The sequence below is a fragment of the Mobula hypostoma genome, chromosome 11 (assembly GCF_963921235.1).
Source record: "Mobula hypostoma chromosome 11, sMobHyp1.1, whole genome shotgun sequence".
NCBI lineage: Eukaryota > Metazoa > Chordata > Chondrichthyes > Myliobatiformes > Myliobatidae > Mobula > Mobula hypostoma.
The window spans coordinates 24,730,947-24,755,568 of record NC_086107.1 but is presented as its reverse complement, the minus strand read 5'-3'; the positions used below and the strand labels follow the sequence as shown (position 1 = coordinate 24,755,568).

Sequence of the window (24,622 nt, the reverse complement as noted above, 5' to 3'; positions counted from 1 at the left end):
CTGTTGGCATTACCGTGTGGATGCCATTGCCCCAGCACACCACTGCAGAGATTGTACTGGCGTCGACAGACTGCTAGAACATGTGAAGGAGAGGCCTGCATACACCAAAGGACCTCCGTCTCCTCAGGAAGTAGAAGCGAGCCTGGCCCTTCTTGTACACAGCCTCTGAATTGGTACTCCACTTAAAGTCTGTCATCCAGAAACATGGCCAGGTACTTTATTTCTCCAGTGTTGAAGGTTTTTCTTTAGAAATACTGTACTTTTGCCAGTTTTAAGTTTTTCTATGTCCACATATGCTGTCTGATCTCTCGGACTTTACCGACATTCTTTTTTACTTCAGTATCCCAGCAATTGCTGCATTCTGTATCTCACAGTGCCAGCAGTTCTCCATCCCGCCCCCCCACCACTGTTTTTCCTCTCTCCCATGTTCTTTGCTTACTTATACTCCCATAAGGCAGATTAGGTACTAATAACAAGCCTTGTGTAGCATTTTGCCAGGGACACCAATTTGAGCCACCCTCTTCCTTTTCGTCTTATTCTATCAGACATTCCCCTTTGTTTTCTCCCACCTTTTGCAACTTAAAACAACAAGGTGCTGCCCTTCTTGCTGAGCAGTTCCAGCATTTTAATTTTATTTCAGATTTATGACATCTGCAGCTGTAAATAAATAATGCAACAGTTTCAAGTTACAATTGAAAAATTTAAAGAGCTTCTAGGAATTTTCTGGAAACATTCACATTATTACGAGATCATTCTGTCAGAGCCAATAATTCCTACTTTATTCTACAAGCTTTGAGAAACAGTGTATAGAAAACATGTTTTGGTTGATTTGCACAAGATGTTTTAACTTGCAATAAAGATAACTGTACCAGAAACATTTTAGATATGAACAAGCAACATTCCCATTTTAAACTAATCAAGATGTACTACAACAAATGTGAAAAATAGTAAGATTCATATTTTCAATTCCTTTAAAATTTCTAAGATGATCACCATTCCCTCTATGCTGCCACACAGACTAACTGAAATGCTCCCACATACATAGCCGTTATTGCCGCACAGCTGGAATTGGATGCAGCTAGAAAAAGTTTATGAAACACAAAATACTCTGCAGATGCTGGGGTCAAAGCAACCATCTGTGGAAACGATCAGTCAATGTTTCGGGCCGGATGTCCTGACGAAGGGTTCCGGCCCGAAACGTTGACTGATCGTTTCCACGGATGCTGCCCAACCTGCTGAGTTCCTCCAGCGTGTTGTGAAAAGTTTATGAAACGTGTTAGACTTTCTTTGTTGTATTTTACTTAATTATATTCTTCAATCAAAATTATGTGATTTTTCAATTTTCATTCTAAATATTCATAGCATACACATTACAAAAAAAAAGTAATGCGCTGTGTAAAATTTTCTTGCTCAGAACAATAGTTGGTCCATGCAGCTGTAAAAAAAATTAGAGGGAACCTTGAAGACAATGCAGATATTTATGCGATACACATTACCAAATGGCAAATTTATCATAATTAGAAATCCAGTCTACTAATTTGGATGGATTTTTGTTTTATTGCAAGTTGAAAATATTTTAAATTACAATTTTGTTTCATGTTATGAAGTGAAGTTGGGACATGCCAAAATGGTATAAGAGAAAAAAAAATTGTGTAGTTAACATATTCAGATTCAGACACTAGATAATGTTCCCTTTCAGTGGTTCGAGGACCATAAAACGCATGCGACAGAAATGTTGATCAATCAGAGTGTAACTGGTTGGAGAATAGGTTTGTTGTTAAAAACACTCTAGAAAGGTATTCTGTTTGGCAACATCTTTCCTACCGTAGAAATCAGCATATGTGAACACAGAAATCTAGAAGTTGTTTCAATGAGTTATTGCAATGATTTACTGTATTAAAGCTATCAAACCTTTAATATGCAATTTATATTGGTGCTCAGAGTGGGAACAGAACTTGAGACTGCTTGAGTTAGTTAGATATTAATCCCACTCACATGCACTCAACGTATCAGGAACAGTTTCTTCCCCTCTGTCATCAGGTTTCTGAATGGACAATGAACCCATGAACACCAATAGTATTTTTCAAAAAAATTCTTTTAGTGTTTTTATAATATTATTTTTCCCTCCCTTTATGCACTACTTATATATATATTTTATATATACCTCTTATAATTTATACTTTTTATTATGAATTGCAATATTCTGTGCTGGTATTGGGGGTAAGGTATTGGTGTGGGTGGAGAATTGGTTAGCAGACAGGAAGCAAAGAGTGGGAATAAACGGGACCTTTTCAGAATGGCAGGCGGTGACTAGTTGGGTACCGCAAGGCTCAGTGCTGGGACCCCAGTTGTTTACAATATATATTAATGACTTGGATGAGGGAATTAAATGCAGCATCTCCAAGTTTGTGGATGACACGAAGCTGGGTGGCAGTGTTAGCAGTGAGGAGGATGCTAAGAGGATGCAGGGTGACTTGGATAGGTTGGGTGAGTGGGCAAATTCATGGCAGATGCAATTTAATGTGGATAAATGTGAAGTTATCCACTTTGGTGGCAAAAATAGGAAAACAGATTATTATCTGAATGGTGGCCGATTAGGAAAAGGGGAGGTGCAACGAGACCTGGGTGTCATTATACACCAGTCATTGAAAGTGGGCATGCAGGTACAGCAGGTGGTGAAAAAGGCGAATGGTATGCTGGCATTTATAGCGAGAGGATTCGAGTACAGGAGCAGGGAGGTACTACTGCAGTTGTACAAGGCCTTGGTGAGACCACACCTGGAGTATTGTGTGCAGTTTTGGTCCCCTAATCTGAGAAAAGACATCTTTGCCATAGAGGGAGTACAAAGAAGGTTCACCAGATTGATTCCTGGGATGGCAGGACTTTCATATGAAGAAAGACTGGATGAATTGGGCTTGTACTCGTTGGAATTTAGAAGATTGAGGGGGGATCTGATTGAAACGTATAAGATCCTAAAGGGATTGGACAGGCTAGATACAGGAAGATTGTTCCCGATGTTGGGGAAGTCCAGAACGAGGGGTCACAGTTTGAGGATAGAGGGGAAGCCTTTTAGGACCGAGATTAGGAAAAACTTCTTCACACAGAGAGTGGTGAATCTGTGGAATTCTCTGCCACAGGAAACAGTTGAGGCCAGTTCATTGGCTATATTTAAGCGGGAGTTAGATATGGCCCTTGTGGCTACGGGGATCAGGGGGTATGGAGGGAAGGCTGGGGCGGGGTTCTGAGTTGGATGATCAGCCATGATCATAATAAATGGCGGTGCAGGCTCGAAGGGCCGAATGGCCTACTCCTGCACCTATTTTCTATGTTTCTATGTTTCTATGTAAAGCTACAAATTTCACAATGCATGCTAGTGATATTAAACCTGATTCTGATTCTATTTTAAGTGTGAATGTTTTCCAGATTTTGCTGTAGGTGGGCTGCGGACTTCTTTATTTAGTTGAAGTAATGCGAATGAAATTGAACACTTGCCATCATCAGTGAATATACCCACTTTTGACTATGTTGCTATTAATGAAACTTAAATTAGTTTGACCTGGACTATCTCCTTGAGGATTTTCTGCAGCAATGTCTTGAAGACAGAACAACTGGTCATCAACAACCCCCCAACCATTTTCTGCAAAATTTAAGACTCCTTCCCTGCACAGAAACTTGCATATGCCCAAATGCTAGGGCTGTATGGGAATAATTTACCCTATCTTCTCATTTCTTAATTTATTTTGCATGCAGTTTACCTAAAATAGTGATGACAGGTCTTAATAAAGTTCAGCTTTTGTTGCTCCCATGGTGGTGTTTAGCAGGAAACATAGGATTTGATTCCCAATGAAAGTAAAAAGGAATGGCAAGATATGTCCTTGTTAAAATGAAATGGAACATGACATTTCTGCTTTCTTTTCCCTTCTTAGTGAAAAGGGGTCATAGATCTATGCGCTATTACTTTTGCTGTAGATCGTGACTTTGTAAAATGACTGATATTACGAGATCAACTGAAGCACTTCTCTCAAGACACACATTTCACTGGTAAAGAAATTAATTTTATTCTTCATTCTTAACAATTAATAAGAAGGAGCTCTTAAGTCACCTCCTTAAAGTACCATTGTATTAATTTGGCAGAGTTGGAACAAACTGGGCTATTTCAAAGGGCAGTTAAGAATTTATTACCACTGAGAACCTAGAATAATTTATGGGCCCAAGTAGGTTAGAAAAGCCCATTTTCATCCACTTTCTATTCCAGATGTTTTAAGTCAATCCATTAGTTCCAAAGTACTAGTGATAAGATTTTCAATAATTTAATTTATATTATTAACTGATAAACTCTCCAGATGCCAGAATGGGGTTCAAATTTACATCTCCAGATTAGTCTGGGCTCTATAGGTTACCAATCCAGTAATCCAAGTACTGTGCCACTATCCCAGAAAAATATCTCTTTTCTTGACATTGTAAGCACATTGCGATGCCCCAATCAATTAACTATTTATTAATTTTAGTCACTGTTAGAACGTGGAACACTTGCTTATCGACAGATATAATCTAGGCTAGAAAACTAAATGAGGAAAATCTGCAATTATACAACCACAAGCCTGATTGGAATCATACTGTCTTTTATAATAATGTTGTATTGATATAGTGCCTTTAAAACAATAAAGAACCAAACATGAGATTTATTCTAATAAGAAATAATCTTATTTTGCCAATTCTTCAACGAATGATCTTCAGTATACTCAGGAATGGTCATCCCCATGTTAAGAAGGCTCTAAGAAGGTTCTACTTACATACAACCCACACACACAATTGACCTATCGCGAGATTGGTTGGATGAATTAGTCAGCTGCTGTGGATCTTCTACCACCTTGGAACTTGGTATGTGGCTGCATTTCCGCCATGTGAACTGTCCAGGTTTCAAGCAGTTCACAGGAACGGAAGCCTGGCCTAACCTGGGGGAGGACTTGTCCTGGAACAGAATCCAGGGATTAGAGAGAGGGAAGTATGTCATACACTGGAGAAAAAGATGTAATGAATTGCATGCATGCAGGACACATATCCTGAGGAGACTGCTTATCCCTTAACCATTATCATCAAAGAACATTTTATCTGCTCCCTGTAACAGTGGTTTTTATGGAATTTTGCTACAATCAGATTTACTGCTGCAAACAATATATTACAATTTATGGTGTATTTTTGAATTACTCAATTAGATGTTGGAATTTTTTGACGATACAATTATAAACATCATTGGTAGTGATGTCAGAGGGAAATCTCTCACATTATGCAATGAAATACTTACTGTGATGAAACAGTTTAAAATGTTATTAAATAAAATACTGTATCTCCTGACAGGTTACAACTAAGTGCTCATAATGTAATTATGAAAATAATAAAATTTCAATGTTATAGTTATAGTTTTATGAAGGAAATTTTTGAAAGAATCTTGAAGATGGAAGCGGATGGGACACAGAGTGTATTAAAGGTAACTGGGTATCAATGACTCATGTAGCGTTGTGGAAAATAGATAAACCTCAAATTTAAGAGGCACTGTATCTGAACACAAAGAACATTTGCAACAAAATGGATGTATTAACAGCACAGTTTACAATTAATATTGACTAGCAGCCATTATAGAGATATGGTTGCAAAGTAACACAGGTTGACAATGAAATATTCAAGGTAATATCTTGAATACATATGTAATGTGGCATATGAAAAAACTTACAGAAAGACTAGGCAAACTAAATTAATTGTAGCTTAAAGATAGTTTTCTATATCTGTGGGTTGAAGAACTAATTATGGTACACATTATTTTAGATCTAGTATTAGCAATCTTCATTAATAATATTATTGCTGAGGTGCCTGTAGGGAAGAGAGTTCATCATACAATAGAATTTTAGTCAAAGACCAAAATTATTTAATTTAATCTGAAGTGTCTCTCTTATATCTAACAAGAATATATGACAAAATTAAGAAGTGTGAATTGTTTACAAAGTGGGAAACTGCAGTACGAGATACAACACTGACCAAACAAGAGCTTTCAATGAAAGAATTGTGAAGTATTTTAAAACAAATACAGTATTTACATCTTCAGGAACTACAACTCTACAAAAAAGTGGTACAACCATGGCTATCAAGTTAGTGTCATAAGCATTAAAAAATACATCCACAGCCAAACTGGGCTTGGAGAAATCTTGAGTATACATTTATTGTGCACAAAGGTTTTGATAAATAAATGGAATGTAGAAAACAAGAGTAATCTAAAGGTTCTAAATAGGAGTTTAAGGAGAGAGCTTAGTTAAAGTTAACACAGGTCCATTAAATACTGAGACAAATTATACTGAGGGAAATGGTAAAAAAATTAAACGGTTATTTTAAATGTCTCTATGGAAGGCGTAAAATTTCTCCCAAAAATAGTGAACACATCTAGAGAGAATGAGAAAGTGAAGAAACTTAGTATTAGTTTCAATTAACTGCAGAAAATAATGGAAATAAAAACCACTGAATAGTAGCTGGTAACCACTTTGATTTCGGATTTGTAACTGGGCAACACATCACACAGCATCCACACAATCGAAATTTCTCAGTTTGGCTGAGCCAGAGGCTGTCTTACCCTAGACAAACGCATGCTGGCCGAACCTCAGGGTTACATTATTAAAGAAGTTTTAACAAATACACTCGATGAAATAATAGAAAAATTTGGCAAGGTTTGTGTAAATACCTGTGACAGGAAAATCAGGCCTGACAAATCTGTAGTTTCCTTAATGTAAAAAGCAGCATAGGTAAGGGAGAGGAAATTGATGTGGTATACTTAATCATGCAAATATATTTGATAAGCTACCACACAAAAGATTACTAAACAAAATTATGAAATGAAGATTAACTTTTCTGAAAGGAGGATAAGGCAACCATGGCTGACAAAGAAGTCAAAGACAGCATAAAAGGAGAAAGAGGGCATATTTTATCACAAAATTTAGTGGGAAGTGAGAGGATTGAGAAGCTTTTAAAAAGCAACAGAAGACAACTAAAAAAGTCATAAGGAGAGAAAAGATGAAATGTGAAGGAAAGAGCCAATAAAAAAGGATACAAAAAGTTTTTTCAGAAATACAAAAAGAGAAATGAGATAGATATTGGACAACTGGAAAATGACACTAGAGAGATAGTAATGGGGAACAAGGAAATGATGGATGAACTGAATAAGTATGTTGCATCAGTCTTCACTGTGGAAGACATTAGTAGTATGCTGGAAGTTCAAGTATCAAGTATCAAGGTGCAGAAGTGATTGCAGTTGCTATTACTAGGGAGATGGTGCTTGGGAAACTGAAAGGTTTGAAAGTAGGCAAGTCTCCTGAACCTAATGGACTACACCCTAGGTTTCGAAAAGAGGTAGCTGAAGAGATTGTGGAGGCATTAGTAATGATCTTTCATGAATCAACAGAGTCTGGCATGGTTCTGAAGTACTGGAAAAATTACAAATACCCCTCCACTCTTCAGTGGTTGGGAAGATGTTGGAGTCAATTGTTAAGAACGTAGTTTCGGGGTACAGGTTTCCCCTGCCATCCGAAGGTACAGCGTTCTTATGAAATGGTTCGTAGCCGGAATGTGGTAAAGCGAAGAAGCAATTTCCATTTATTTATATGGGAAAATTTTATGAGCATTCGCAGACCCAAAAGTAACCTACCAAATCATGCCAAATAACACATAAAACCTAAAATAACAGTAACATATAGTAAAAGTGGGTATGATATGATAAATACACAGCCTATATAAAGTAGAAATACTTTTCCACAATCATTGCCTGAACTGTTCTCCGTAGCGAAAATCTCACGCAAGCACTCTCGGCAAAAATATGGTGCAAGCGCTCTCCGGTAACCTTTAAGCTATGAAGCTGCCAAATCATACCAAAAAACACCTAAAAATACACAGCCGATATAAAGTAGAAATAATGTATGTACAGTGTAGTATCACTTACCGGAATTGGGGCAGCGCCGAGCACACTGATGATGGTGTGTTAGGCTGAGTCGTCGCAGGCTGGGGTGGTGCAGTGGCCCCCACCCTCTGAGCAGCGACCGATACCGATCCGCGAAGCATGCAGGGGTACAGCGGTAGCTGGGAAGCTCACAGCACATCTTTAAGAAAAAAGCCGAAATAAACATGCTAATTAATTAGGTGCTGCCCGTCACGTAATTGCCGGCCCAGATCAGAGGCGATTGCCGATTGCGTCTCCTCTGATCTGGGCCGACAATTACGTGCCGGGCAGCACCTAATTAATTAGCATGTTTATTTCGGCCTTTTTCTTAAAGATGTACTGTGTGCCTCCCGGCTACTGCTGCATTCTCCGCGAATCGGTATCTTTCTGCGGCCTGGGAGTTGGGGTGGTGGGATACTGGGGTGTCATCTCATCGTTGTCTGCTTCCATTAGGGCAGGCAGGTCATCTTTCTATCTCTGCCTGCCTCGATGTTGAAGGTCGAGGTTCGTCGTCTGCTGTGGCTGATGTGGAAGGCTTGCTTGACTGCAGAGCCTCGCGCATTTTTCTATCATACAGTTCTTTGTAAGGACTCAAACCATCTTGCAAATATGCCCTAAACCGACGTACCCTTTCAAAATTAAAGTTGTACTTTATCATTACTCATTTGGTTTCGATTGTTATCCTTTCCTCTTCCAATTGCATCAGCTTTTCATCTATCAGCTCTTGGTCATGGGATGCCAAAACCTCTTCAACATCATCTTCGTCAGCTTCCACAAGCCAAATTCACTTTGTCCTTACTTCGTTCACCACGATTGAAACGCTTAATTATGTCTAGTTTTACTCTAAGTGTAAGACCTTTACGAGCTCTCTTAGGCTTTTCCGATACCTTAGAACTCATCTTGTTAATGGCTGCTCACAGGCATGTGTTTAAACTATGCTGGCGAGAATGCAATTCTGAATCCGGGGGAGAGCGGCTGCTCGGGGCGCGCACTGCTTTTTATTACGCGCTGATTTTTTTCGCACACTGCCTTTTTTCATAACAATGAGGTTTCGCAAAGTGAACGTTCGAAAAGTGGGGGACACCTGTACTTGGAGGCACATGACAAAAGGCCAAAGTCAGTGTGGTTTCCTTAAGAGGAAATCTTGCCAGACAAATCTGTTGGAATTCTTTGAGGAAATAACAAGCAGGATAGCCAAAGGAGAGTCACTGAATGTTTTTTATTTGGATTTTCAGAAAGCCTTTTGCACATGAGGTTGCTTAACAATATTCAGAGCGCATAGTATTACTGGAAAGATAATAGCATGGATAGAGGATTGGCTGTCTGGCAGGAGGCAAAAAGGCGGTATAAAAGGAGCCTTTTCTGGTTGGCTTCGGTGACGTGGTGTTCCTTATGGGTCAGTATTGGAACCGCTTTTCATATTTTCTGTCATTGATTTCAATGACAGAGCTGATGGCTTTGTTGTCAAGTTTGTTGACGATACAAAGATAAATGGAAGGGCAGGTAGTTTTGAAGAAGCAGGGAGTCTGCAGAAGTACTTAAATTGGGAGAATGGGCGTAAAAGTGGCAGATGGAATATAGTGTAAGGAAGTGTATGATCATGAACTTTCCTAGAAGGAATAACGGCACAGATTGTTTTATAAATGGGGAGATAATTCAAAAATAAGAGTTGCAAAGGGACTTGGGAGCCCGTGTGCAGGATTCCCCAAAGGTTAACCTGCAGTGGTAAGGAAGGCAAATGCAATGTTAGCATTCATTTTGAGAGGTCTAGAATAGAAAAGCAAGGATGTCATGTTGAGGCTTTACAAGGCATTGGTCAGACCACACTTGGATTACTATGAGCAGTTTTGGGCTGCTTATCAAAAAGAAAATGTGCTGGCATTGTAGAGGGTCCAGAGGTGGTTCACGAGAATGATCCCGTAAATGAAATGGTTAATATATGAGAAGTGTTTGATGGTTCTAGGTCTGACTCGCTGGAGTTTGGAAGAATAAGGGAAGATCTCATTGAAATCTATCAAATATTGAAAGGCCCAGCGACAGTGGATGCAGAAAAGATGTTTCCTATAATGGATGAGTCAAGGACCAGCAGGCACAGCCTCAGAATAAAGGGACATCTATTTAGAACAGAGATGAGGAGAAATTTCTTTAGCCAGGGGGAGTGAATCTGTGGAATTCATTGCAATGAATGGCTGTGGAGGCCGTCATATTTAAAGTGGAAGTTGATAGGTTCCTGATTAGTCAAGGTGTCAAAGGTTATCAGGAGAAGGCAGGAAAAAGGGATTGAGAAGGATAATTGATCGGTCATGATGGAATGGCAGAGCAGACTCGATGGACCAAATGGCCTAATTCTGCTCTCATGTCTATTGTCTAAAATTAGAACATTTGGGAGTGGGGCGAATATGTTAGCATGGATTTGGAATTGATAATTGAAAAAATATAGTAGGAATTAATGTGACATCCAGGTTCCCATGATATAATAGTGGGATACCTCAGGAATCAGTGCTTTAGGCCTGGTAATTCATAATTTATATTAATGATTTCGATGAGGGTTTAGTGGTAACATATCTGAAGTTAGGTAGTTGCGTGAGTTACGAACCTTCTAAAGGATATATACAGGCTAATGGAGATAGTAGGTGAATTTACGTGCAGATCATCCACAGTAGATAAAAAAAAAGGTGAGTTTTTTTAAGAAATAGAAGCTGGCATACGGGGTATCTTGACACCCTTTTACCATGTAGAGTTACCACGTAGTTTCAATGGTAATTAGGAAGGGAAAAGGTACGTTGCACTCTATTATAGGAGGATTTGAGAACAAGAATTTTTTGCAATTATATGGAAGCCTGACAAAATTACATTCTTTACCCTATCTAAGTAAGAATATATTAGCAACAGAGGGAGTGGATTGTATGTTCATCAGTTTGATTCCTAGGCTGTGCCTGCTTGCCTTCAGTGGATAAATTAGTCATTCTAAGGATTTTGAAAATGTGAGGTGCTCTTACATTTCTACTGGCTGGGGCATCCAGAATTTGGAGCTAATTAGAGTTACTCTTTCAGGTGAGACATCAAGTTAAGTTGTGGAGTATTCGCAAGGCAGAGGTAGAAATATTTTTGGATATTAAGGGAATCACGGTTTTAATGTCAGTGAAAGACGTAATCTTATGCTATGAAGAAAAAGATTAGCAATGATTTTATTAAATGGCAGAGCAGGCACAAGGGGCCAAATGGTCTACTCTTCTCTTATGTTCAGCACACTTGTTGCTTTTTAGAAAGGCAAAAGGACAGAATATTTTTAAAATTAGTTTTAATTTAGTAAGGAGAAAACTTTTAAAATTATCGTGTCACCTAACAGAAACCATTGTCATGTTGAAGGAGATACAATTTTAGCACCTATACTTTTCTTGGTAGAAAATATGTGGTTCATACTACTGGTATTCTGACAAACATTTACCACCATTGTATCATTGTACCATCAAAATATTGTTCATAATCCAATTTATTTTATTGATCATGAATATGGGATACCGTGATTGTATCAGTGTGATTTATATATAGTGCATTTTGTGCTACCTTATTTTGATTTATAATAAGTATCCTTATGAATTCTGTATTTGTGTATATGAAATTTAATAAAAATATTGGAAAAAGAAAGAAAGAAAATATTGTAGTCTTTACGTTTTACTGAAAATTAGAATCTCCACATGAAATTATTTCATGACTTCTATGTTTTTGTTCAATAGATGGAACCAGTACTTTAATATTAAAAGTCGCCCCCAGGTTAAGAACACCAAAGTTATGAAAATCTGAACATTCAAATGAGTTTCCATAAATATTTTAAATTCCAACCTACTAACATACAGTATGTTTGTTCTCAGTTCTTTTAGTAGCTGCTCTTTCTTATTGGTTAAACAGGAAGTAGTCTTGACATTATCTGAATTAAAATAATCCCTCTGCAGTTAATCGAACACAATTATCTCTCAAGAACACATGCCTCCAATTTCACTGCAGGAGGCCATTTAAGAGATACGCTCTGGAAACTGATAAGCCACTGCTTCTATTGATAGTTGTGAAATTATGTTCTATTAAAGCAGGGGTCCCCAACCTTTTTTGCATTGCGGACTGGTTTAATATTGACAATATTCTTGCGGACCAGCTGACCGGGGGGGGGGGGGGCGGGTGGGTAGGGTTGCCAATGGACAAGAGTAGCCGTCAAATATGTTGTGTTTACCCCGAGAAAGACTACAATGACCATGAAGCCTTGCGCGGACACCAGTGCGCATGCGTGTACGTGCCGATTTTTTTTCCCTACAAATCGTTTTTGGTGATTCTGTTCAGGGGGGTGGGGGTGTTAATCATGACCGGAATATAGGTGATAAGTGGCTAATACACTCAATTTTGTTTCTAAAAGGGTTTATCTAATGAATTTAATATTAAACACACAGCACATATTTTCCTCGCATGAATATAGTGATAAGTTAATTATCAGGGGAGGACAGGGGAGCTTGAAGTAAGTGTTGAAAGAACTTCCAGTAGAAGTGGTAGAGGCAGGTTCGATATTATCATTTAAAGAAAAATTGGATAGGTATATGGACAGGAAAGGAATGGAGGGTTATGGGCTGAGTGCAGGTCGGTGGGACTAGGTGAGAGTAGCGTTTGGCACGGACTAGAAGGGCAGAGATGGCCTGTTTCCATGCTGTAATTGTTATATGGTTATATAAGTCAATAGCATCATAACATTTTAAGTAACGTTTGGACATTAAACACACAGCACATATTTTCCCCATATGAACAAATAAAATCATTGCAACACACCAATATCGCTGAATCAGTGGGAGCCCTGGGCTGAATACTTGTTTTCCTGCAACAACACGGTCCTATCGAGGGGTGATGGGAGACAGCGATACTTGAAGGGCGTTCCTTATGTCCAGTCTATTCTGCAATTTAGTTTTCGTTGCATTCATTGCAGAGATATGTTGGAAATGGAAGCAACGTTTTCAGTGCTTTCTTGGCTATCTCAGGATATTAAGCCTTGAGATGTTACATCAAACATACTTTTCAGCCTGCCGTCATTTGCAAGCTCGAGGAGTTGATCTCCTTCCCGCGCTGACATGGATGACGTGTGCGTAATGACTGCGCGTGCGTTCAAGCTCAACAGGGTGTGTCAGGGAATGAGGAAAGGTGCAGCTGACTCATATCGTTTCCTCGCGGCCCGGTGGCACATGCTTTGCGGCCCGGTGGTTGGGGACTGCTGTATTAAAGAGTGTAACATCCATAGATATTTAAAGGTAATCAAAACCAGCCATTGAGTGTGGGATATTCTGAAGCTGTACCATTGCAACTAGGCAAAGGAAGACAATAAATAAATGCTTATGTTAATTGGCCCTCATCAACATCACTCACTTGACTACTGTAGAGGCATGGCTACCATATCAAGTGACCTTGTGTACTTTCTTATAGATGCCTGTAAAAACTTAACACATTCATAACCTGGGAGTGGCTTTTAAAGATTGTTGAGAACAAATTAACTTGCACAAAACATCCATCTTGCCCAGTACTCTACCATGAAAGGTTGTGGATCAATGCTTCCCTTTTACTATGCTAGTACTGCTGTTTTCACTCTCCTGACCTGGACCTACTAATGGATGAACTGACCACATTAGTCCTTCCCATCACCATTCAATGTCAATGTTATTTCAGGATGCAGATATCCAGCATCACATGTTGCACACCATTTTAGAGGTCAAATTAGGGAATTAAAGTCATGAAATGTTCAAAAAACCTATTTGCATACTCGACTTTTTGTATACTTTTTTTTTTAGCAACAAACATCAAAAAGAGCTAAATATATTGGCCATAAACACGAAAGATTCTGCAGATGCTGGAAATTTTGTGTCATTGGCCTAAATATAGTCTGAACATTATGTGGTCAACAAAGAAGTTTTGTTTACTAATCAAAAATGCATTTAGCTGCATGTAGCCAGAGACAAGACAACAATGACATATTTGAGAGTTATGGCATAAGAAGTGTAGGAATTATTGGCAAAGGATTGAGTAACTGAGTCACAGAAATGGACCCTTCAGCCCAACACATCCTTGCTGACATTTTGCTCACTTGCACTAACCCCACACTTGCATTAGGACTGTCTTGTACACACCAAGTGCTGGAGGAATTCAGTGCGCCAGGTAGTTATGTGTGTTGCTCCAGAGATGCCTTCAACACAGAGTTCGTCCAGCATTTTGAATACTGTTCCTGATTCCGACATCTGCAGTCACTTGTGTCCCTTTCAATGTATTGCCTATTTAAATATGTGTCAAAATGTCTCTTGAACTTAATTGTATCTGATTCCATCACCTCTCGCAAGGAGCAGTGAAGCACATGGACAAAATATTGGGAGGACCATTGATAGATGGGGGGGGGGGTAATACAGAAGTACGAGTTACCTGAAATTAGAAAATTCACTGTTTATACTAGTGGGATATGCAGATATAAACCACTCTGCATAAAGAAAAAATGCTCTCTTAAGATCAAATGTAATCTGCTGCTACATCTCAGTATGTCGAGCAACAGCTACGTGTGGATGGGGTACAGAGGGATTGATATGTTGACATTTCAGGTTGAACCCTACTACATCAGGACTGTGAATGAAGAGGGATGATAGCCAATATAAAGAGGAGAAGTGGAGGGGTGAGAAACGAGCCAGTAGATGACAGATGGATCAAGGAGCAGTGAAGCATTATGGCCAGATGGGAGGAGGATTGAAAGATGGTCAGCAGGAACACAAAGAGCAATGCTGGAATATTGTATGCAAGTTAAGTGATAATGGAACCAGATTGGGGAAAGATATGTGAGTGGTATGTGCATGGGTGTATGGGGTTCCCAGGAAGAGGCAGCATCTCTGGTGAAGGGGCTTGTTGTGTTCAGTCTGGGACAGCTCAATCACCTTTGATCCCCACCAGATACTCAGATCTCACATGTGGTTCCAGGTAGCTGTTTGCATGCAACAGTTGCCACAGGTCAGTATACCACTTTGACAGGTGGGCTAAACTGGGTGAGGGTAGTCGGCTGGCCTCATATCCCAGAGAAATAGGTACATGATTGTCCTAGCATGCAAAGTCAGCTCTGGAAAATTGGATGGATGAGATTCAATGGCCAGAAAGGCGGCTCTGCAATGCTACGTGGAGAGCGAAGGGCATAACGAGGCACAGAAGTCATGGTCATCCACTGCAAGGATGACCCCAGTTGTGACGACCATTTGTACTGCTGGACACGAACTTCTGAGGTTGATAAGAGTGCAACTGCCACAATGCAATGGCTTTTCTACTTGAAAAGCTTTCCCACACAGGTTTCCTGTCATTGTTAGATACAACAAACAACCACGACAGATGTGAATAGAATCAGGAAGGGACAAAATATTGGGAAGACATGAGATGGATGAGGAGAGAGATGGAGTAACAGAGAAGTAAAGTTCCCTGAAATTGAAAAATTCACTGTTCATACCACTGGAATATAAACTCCCCAGGTAGAATATAAGGAATTGTTCTATTTTAATGGTTTGCTCCACTGTAATAATAGGAGACAATGGATTCTTAATACCAACTATAGTGAATGATGTAAGCTAAAATATTATTTTCATAACATTTCCTCTCAAACATATTTCACAGAAGTTTATATTTTCTATATTCAGTTGTACTTCTCCATGCCGTACATGGGGGAAAAAAATAAAATATATTAGACCTCTTCATTAATCAATGCCTAGTGGTTTACAACAGCGGTCCCCAACCACCAGGCCGTGGACCAGTACCGGGCCGCAGAACATGTGCTACTGGGCTGTGAGGAAACGATATGAGTCAGCCTCACCTTTCCTCATTCCCTGTCACACACTGTTGAACTTGAACATAGGGTTGCCAACCGTCCCGTATTTGCTGGGTCATCCCGTACGTTGGGCTAAATTGGTTTGTCCCGTACTTCCCCTGCTAAGGTACAGCGTTCCTATGAAACCTTTCGTGCCGAAATGGCGTGAAGCGCAGAAGCAATTAACATTAATTTATATGGGAAAAATTTTTCAGCATTCCCAGACCCAAAAAATAACCTAACAAATCATACCAAATAACACATAAAACCGAAAATAAATAACAGTAACATATAGTAAATACAGGAATGATATGATAAATACACAGCCTATATAAAGTAGAAATAACGTATGTACAGTATAGTCCGGAAAATGAAGGCAAAACCGATTTGTGGGGAAAAAAAAAATCGGCATGTACACGCACGCGCACATCACATGCGCATGGCACGCATATGCACACAGGTGCCCGCGCAAAGGCTTCATGGTCATGGTAGTCTTTCCTGGGGTAAAGTGTCCCAGGATTTGACTGCTACTTTTGTCCCTTATTTGGGAGTGAGAAAGTTGGCAACTCTAACTGTAAAAGACATGTTGAGGTGAGTTTAACCCTACTTGAACACCGCTGCGGTCAGCCGGTCCGCAAGAATATTGTCAATATTAAACAGGTCTGCGATGCAAAAAAGGTTGGGGACCCCTAGCTTACAATGTTCAAATTCAGATGTGACAAAATAAATAGTACCTCAAGTCATAAGTTTATGATTTTTTCCTTACCATTATGAAGTTTAACTTTATTCTGTTGTACTGATATTTCAGTTTTTTTTAAAAAGGCAGGAAAATGAGTTAATTGCAAAAGTAGACTATATTATGAAAGTAGCCAATTATACAAAATTGCCTGAGAGTTTGCTTACTGTAAACAGCTGTAATGGGAAATCAACATGGAAAAAGTACATAAAATGAGATTTATTTCTTCAGTACTTCTTTTAATAAATCAAATTAAACCAAAAGGCTATAAACAACAAAGGGAAACCACAGTACATTATGAGAAACACATTCCTGCGTTGTTGCCACAACAGAAACTATTTGCTTATGCTGTTTATGGTTCTTTCTTTGATTTATTAAAAGAAAACACTTAGGAAACAAATTTCTTTTTGTACACTAACTGTGCAGCTTCTAGGAATAAATTTCATTTGTACAACTTCTATTATTAGAGAACTACAGAAGAAATTGAGAAAAATGTACAAGATAGCATTCTGAATTCGATCAACAGTGCTCCTGTACTGTTGAGTACATCTATAAGAAGAAAGGCGGCAATTTTGACTCACTTGAAACTAGATGATATTCATTTATGGTCTTAGATCTGACGTGTGCTTCAAGTCAGTGGATTGCAGAGTGCTGCTTCTTAAAGCACAATTAAAAAAACAGATTATGTCCCATCAGTGATCATTTCCAGTTGAAATTCCACCAATGCAGAATTGTAATACCGGCTACAAAGGGAGTCACAAGAGACTGTGGACGCTGGAACAACATATAATCTGCTGCTGGAACTCTGAGCCAGGCAGCATCAGTTTTCTCAACCTTAGTTCATGCAATGCACCTTTGAAGTTTTCCTGCTATAAACTGGAGCTCATACGTTCAAAAAACAACCGCTCTTTGGAAATGTCACGGAGCTATCCACTGAGAGTGGTGAGTGGTGGGCGATTTCAAATTGTATTGATTTCGACCTACCTGTAGCAATCGACTATTATATTTTTCAATTAAAGTTTTGAATAATTAGATAAACGTCTAAAAAAGCCAAAGGAATCAGTGATATTACACACATTGACATAAAAAGAACATCCCACCTACCTACTGGTAGTTTTAGTTGATCGGGGGATCTGTCATTCTTGACTTCTACAGTTTTCCTATGTAAACTGCTTGATCTTTTTGAACCTAAAAACATAAAAATAACACTGAGCCAATGTATTTGAAGTAGTATTTCTCATATGTAAATATTAGAGTTAGAACCATAGCATTGGCAAAATCTTATTTATATACAAGGTACAAACATACTGTGAACATCTTTAGTCATTTTGCTTGATAATGAAAAGCTGTAAACTGTACATCTTAACAAATATGGTTTGTTTAGATTAGGATCTTTGTAATTTGCAGAAAGAATGACAATATCTACTCAATTATGTATTCAGTCATTCATCTGTTCTACCTAACAAAAATTTATTGTAAAATAAGGTTTCAACTTATTTTAAGTCTGAGTAGACAAAATTTGATCAGAGACTGTAACACGGACACTGTACATGTTGAGAAATTCAAAAAATGCATATTTTCCATTAATATATGGCTTATTTAAATCTCTTTTAGCATTCCACCTACTTTCATTATATTTTAGACATCGCTTACCAGATCATAATTATTTGCTGCATAAAATAATCTTTCTCATATCACCTTTTGGTCTTTTTGCCAATTTTCTTAAATCTGTGTCAGAGAATTCCAGCCATTGCAAGTAGCTTCCCCTTATCTACTCTATCAAAATGCTTTTATGATTTTGAACACCTTTATCATCTCTTAACTATCTCTGGTTAAAGGACAGCAACTCCAGCTTCTTCACCTAATTGAAGATTTAATTAATAAGTACCATTGTAATTAATCTCTTAGAGTCACAGAACACTACAGCACAGCAACAGGACCTCTGGCTTATTTCACCCATGCCGAATTGTTAATCTGCCTAGTTCCATCAACTTGCACCCTGACCAACTCTCCATATCCCTCCCATCCATGTACCTTCTCTTAAATGTTGAAATCGAACCTGCATTTATTACTTCTGCTGGCAGTTCATTCCACACTCCCTCTCTACCTTCTGGGTAATGAAGTTCCCCCTTAAATGTTTCACCTTTCACCCTTAACCCATGACCTCTAGATTCTAGTCTCACCCAATCTCAGTGGAATATGCCTGCTCTATTTACCCTATCTATGCCCCTCATAATTTTGTATAACTTTCTCAAATCTCTCCTCATTCTCCTACGCTCCAGGGAATAAACTCTTAATCTACCCAACCTTTCCCTGTAACTCTCGTCCTCAAGTCCTGGCAATACCCTTTTAAATTTTCTCTGCACTCTTTTAATCTTACTGACATCTTTCCTGTAAGGCAAGTGACCAAAACTGCACACAATACTCCAAATTAGGGCCTACAAACTTCGTATACAACTTAAACATAACACCCCAACGCCTGTACTCAGGACATTGATTTATGAAGGCCAATGTGCCACATGTTTTCTTTACAAGCATATCTACCTGTGACACCATTTTCAAGGAATTATGGATCTGTATTCCTAAATTCCTCTGTTCTACAGTACTCTTCACTATGTTAGTAATACCACAGTTTGTCCTTCCAAAGTGCAATATCTCACACTGGTCTGTATTAAATTTGATCTGCCATTTTTTAGCCCATTTATCCAGCTGTCCAGCTCCCACTGCAAGTTTTGATATTCTTCCTTGCTGTCCACTACACCCCACATCTTGCGTCACTCTGGTGAATGATATTTGTTATGTGTTAAGTAGGGTACTGTGCACAATTCTGATTTAATGGATACAGACGTGAGAATACTGAGGAACATCTGGAGAAACTTCTGAAATGCCCGCTTCGCTGCCGCTGCTACTGTGTGGTCCAGAATCTCCAGAGCAGAAGGCCCCGAATCCTCGGCTTTGCTTGTTTCGGCGGCCGGGGCGAGGTCGAAGGTGCTTGGCAGAGGATGGCACTCGGGAGGCTGTATCAGAGGAGCTGGTTGGAGGCTCGAAGTTTTCGGATGGAAGGACTCAGTGTCGGTTGTGGTTGGGTGCTTCCAATGCATCGGCAGTAGTCGGTGCCTGGAGGTTTATGGCAGGGAGTTTTTCCCTTTTGCTGCCTGCTATCGGGGACTTGGGAGTCGATCGGGACTTGAGACTTTTTTTAACCGTGCCCATGGTCTGTTCTTTAACAAATTATGGTATTGCTTTGCACTGCTGTCACTATATGTTATAATTATGTGGTTCTGTCAATGGTTCTGTTTTTGGTTTGTCCTGTTTTTCTGTGATATCACTCTGGAGGAACATTGTATCATTTCTTAATGCATGTATGCATTTCTAAATGACAATAAACGAGGACTGAGTGTTCTCATAATCTAATCTGCAAATTTGCTGATCCAGTTTGCTACATCCACCAGATTGTTGATATAGATGATAAACAAAAACAGATCCAGCACTGATCCCTGCGGCATACCACTAATCACAGACCTCCAGTCAGAGGCAACCATTTACTACTATGGTCTGGCTTCTCCCACAATGCCAATGTCTAATCCAATTTACTACCTCATCTTGAACGCCAAGTGACTGAACCTTCTTGATTGACCTCCCATGTAGGACCTTGTCAAAACTCTTCTTAAAGTCCAAGTGGACAATGTCCAGTACCTTGCATTCATCAATTTCCCTGACAACTTTCTTGAAAAGCTCTACAAGATTGGTTAGACATGGCCTACCACACATAAAGCCATATTGACTGTCCCTAATCAATCCCAGTCTAAATACAGTGGATTGTGGTTAATTGGGCCATAGGTTAAAAAGGGAAGCCACTTATTTAGGAAACTCTTAAAGAACAAGAACTAATTGAGAAAATAGCTGGGATTCCCTTCGTTTATTTGGCACACTATGCTGCTTAATTGGGGCTACAGACTTGCCGGAAACTTACTAACTAGCGCCAGATGCGACATTAGACACTACTTCGTGTCTAGAACGAACAGTTTTTAAATAGTGTCAGTTGTGTGTGTTTGCCTTCAAAAAGCAGTAATTTTTGTCACTGATAGTTGGTAAGAAATAGGCAGTAAAACTATCTGCAACTGTTTGACTTTCGACGGTTTTAACCATTCAGACTTAGAGGTGCCAGAAATAGCTGGGAGTGAAAAGGAAAGGATTTCAGTACTTTAATAAGTTAGTAATTACATAGATTTTGAAGGTATGAATGATCACCTTTATTTTTACAATGAAATGAAGATCTGGAGGATGCAATTATTGATGGCATTGTATGAAGGCAGTCCATTATAAGACCACAAGACATAGAAGCAGAATTAGGCCATTCGGTCCATCGAGATTCGCTCCACCATTCCATCATGGCTGATTTATTATCTCTCTCAACCTCATTTTCCTGCCTTCTCTCTGTAAGTTTTGACACCCCGATTGATCAAGAACCTATTAACCCCTGCCTTAAATATACCCCATAATTTGGCCCGCATAGATGTCTGTAGCAATGAATTCCACAGATTCACCACCTACTGGCTAAAGAAAATTTTTTCTCATCTCTGTTCTAAATGAATGTCTTCAATTCTGAGGCTGTGTCCTCTGGTCCTAGACTCCCCACTACAGGAAACATTGTCTCCACATCCACCTTACATAGACTTTACAATATTTGATAGGTTGCAATGAGATCCCCCCACCCCTTATTTTTCTAAATGTTAGCAAGTACAGGCCTAGAGCTATCAAACGTTCCTCATATGTTAACCCTTTCATTCCTGGGATCTCCCCTCTGGACCTTCTCTACTGCCAGCAATTATTTTCTTCAATAAGGGGCCCAAAGCTTCTCACAATACTCCAAATGCAGCCTGACCAATGTGTTATAAAACCTTAGCATGACATCCTTGCTCTTATATTCTAGCCCTCTTGAAATGAATACTAACATTGCATTTCCCTTCCATACACCAACTCAATCTGCAAGTTAACATTTAGGGATCCTGCATGAGGGCTCCCAGGTCTCTTTGCACTTATTCTTTTTCAATTTTCTCCTCGTTTAGAAAATAGCCTAAGCCTTTATCAAAGTGGGCAACCATACACTTCCCTACATTATATTCCATCTGCCACTTCTTTGCCAATTCGCCCAATCTACTGTAAGTCCTTCTGCATACACCCTGCTTCCTCAACACTACTTGCCCCTCCACCTATCTTTGTATCCTCAGCAAACTTGCCCATAAAGCCATCAATTTCCTCGTACAAAACATTGACATACATGAAAAGAGGCAGTCCTAACACATATTCCCGTGGAATACCACTGGTCACTGGCAGTCAACCAAAAAAACTCCCTCTTTATTCCCATCCTTTGCCTCCTGCCAGTCAGTAGTTCCTTTCCTGTAATCCCATGGGTTCATAATTTTATTAAGCAGCCTCATGTGCAGGATCTTATCAAAGGCCTTCTGAAAATCCAAATATACAACATCCAGTGACTCTTCTTTGTCTGTCCTACTGGTTACTTCCTCAAAGAACTCCAACAGATTTGTCAGGCAAGTTTTCTCCTTTAAAAAACCATACTGACTTTGGCCTATTTTCTCATGTGCCTCCAAGTACACCAGAACCATAGGCTCCAACATTTTCCCAACCACTGAAGTCAGACTAACTGGCCTATAATTTCCTTTCTTCTGCCTTCCTCCCTTTTTGAAGAGTGGAGTGACATTTGCAATTTTCCAGTCCTCAGGAACCACTCCAGAATCCAGTAATTCTTGAAAGATCATTATCAATGGCTCCACAATCTTTTCAACTGCCTCTTTCAGAACCCTGGGGTGCAAGTTCATCTGGTCCAGATGAATTAACTACCTTCAGGATTTTCAGCTTACGAAACACTTTCTCCGTAGTAAAAACAATGGCACTCACTTCTCCCTCCGACACTCTCACATTTCTGGCATTTTGCAAGTGTGTACCATAGTGAAGGCAGACGCAAAATACTCATTCAGATCCTTCGCCATTTCTTTGTTCTCCATTACTGACTCTCCTGTATAATTTTTCAGCTTCTCTCTTTTACTCTTTATAGACTTGAAAAAACTTTTGGTGTCCTCTTATATTAATGGCTAGCTTACCTTCATATTTTATCTTTTCGCTCTTTCTGGCTTTTTAATTGCCTTCTGTGGTTTTTAAAAACATTGCAATCCTCTATCTACCCACTGATTTTTGCTAAATCATATGCCCTCTCTTTTGCTTTAATGCAGTCTTTGAGTTTCCTTGATTTCATTTTTTCACTAATAGCACCACCCCACTTCCTGCCTCCCTGCCTGTCCTTTCAATATAATATGTATCCTTGGATGTTAAGCTCCCAAGTATGAACTTCTTTCAGCCACAATTCAGAGATGCCTACAACATCATACCTGCCAATCTCTAACAGCTCCTCAAGATCATCTACCTTATTTTGTGTACTGTGTGCATTCAAATGTAACACTTTCACTCCAATATTCATCACCCTTTTTGATTTTGGCCACCTGTTACAGTTTACCTCATCCCACTGATACTCTATCCCAGTTTCTCAGCCACACATTAATCTGCCAAGTCATCCTATTTATCCTCACTGGTATGTGGCATAAGGCAGTAAACCAGAGATTACTACCCTGGAGGTCTTGCATTTCAGTTTACTGCCTAATTCCCTATACAGTATTCCCTCTTCAGATCTCCCCCCTTTTCTTAACCTACAGTTGTTGGTACCAATTTGTACCATGACTTCCGGCTGCTCGCCATCCGCCTTTAGAATACCGTGAATACCTGATCTGAGACAACCCTGACCCTGGCAACTGGGGGGCAATATACCATCTGGGTGTCTCTTTTACATCTACAGAATCTGCTTTCTGCTCCCTAATTTTGGAACCCCCATCACTACTCCATCCCTCTTCTCCCCTCTTCCCTTCTGAGCCACAGAACCAGACTAAATGCCAGAGACTGGTCACTGCAGCCCAACAGTATCCAAAACGGCATACTCATTATTGAGTGGAATGGTCACAGGGGTATTCTGCACTGGTTGCCTATTCTCTTTTCCTCCCCTGACAGCAATGTAGGAGTGACTATCTCCCTATAGCTCCTAACTATTACATAACACTCATTTTCCCATATGAACCAATGATCATCCAGCTGCAGCTCGATGCACTCGTGCAAATGTAGTTACCAAGCTGACCGGAGGTCTCCCAAATTTCCAACATCTCACACAAGGAACATACCTTCAGATCCATTCTCAGTGCACTAGCTATGTACTAACAGGAAAAAAAAAACTTACTAGAAGCTTTCTTACTTACTTAGACCCTCCACCTGTGCTTGTTCAAGCTGTTGAGCCAAAGACAGACCATTCTGACACTGGCCCACTCACACAATGGCTGCTCCACCGGCACCTTCTTTCTTTTTATCGGCACTGCACAGATTTCAGCCTGCCGCAAGAAAGCTGAAAGCTCCCAAGCTCTTTTTAAAACTTGCACTCCAACACCAACAAACGATCTCTTGCGCTGATTTCAGCCCGCTGAAAGAAAGCTAAAAGTTCCCGAGCTATTTTTAAACTTGGCACTGCATCATCAATGAACTATCTCTCGTGCTGATTTTAGCTTGCCGAAATCATCTACACTATGAAGATGAAGATTTGAAGGACGCAGTTGTCTAAAGTGTTGTATGAAGGTAGTCTATTATCTTCACTTGGTGTCTGTGCTCATTTTGTTCATTTATAGCCAAGCAAAAGAACATGGCAGATGAATTCCTCCATCAATAACTATTAGGAACTAATACACTGTTTTATAGTATTACAGAGGTATTGACAATGTTCTAATTAGTTCTCTATTTTATTTAAATACATAAATTGTTACTCAGTTAAATGGTAGTTTGTCTCTCTTATACCTTTTAACTATGTCCATGAAACTTCAGCTGATTGAGGCAGTTGCTTCACTGGGGCAAAATATACTGATCCCGATTTGTCCCAATTAACTGGAATCCACTGCATTTAGACTTACCGGCATTAACATTCTATAAAATGCTTAGAATTTTCTTGGCAGCT

At 39.5% G+C, this 24,622-nt stretch overlaps 1 protein-coding gene across 4 annotated transcripts in view; it reads right to left on the bottom strand.

The window, feature by feature from the left end:
* Positions 1-24,622, bottom strand: part of kif18a (kinesin family member 18A) — a 118,923-nt gene that overhangs the window by 12,262 nt on the left and 82,039 nt on the right. For all 4 annotated transcript variants that reach the window (XM_063061759.1, XM_063061762.1, XM_063061760.1 and 1 more), the window contains one exon: positions 17,665-17,748. In XM_063061759.1, the coding sequence (XP_062917829.1) occupies positions 17,665-17,748 (84 nt within the window). The remainder of the gene's footprint in view (positions 1-17,664; positions 17,749-24,622) is intronic.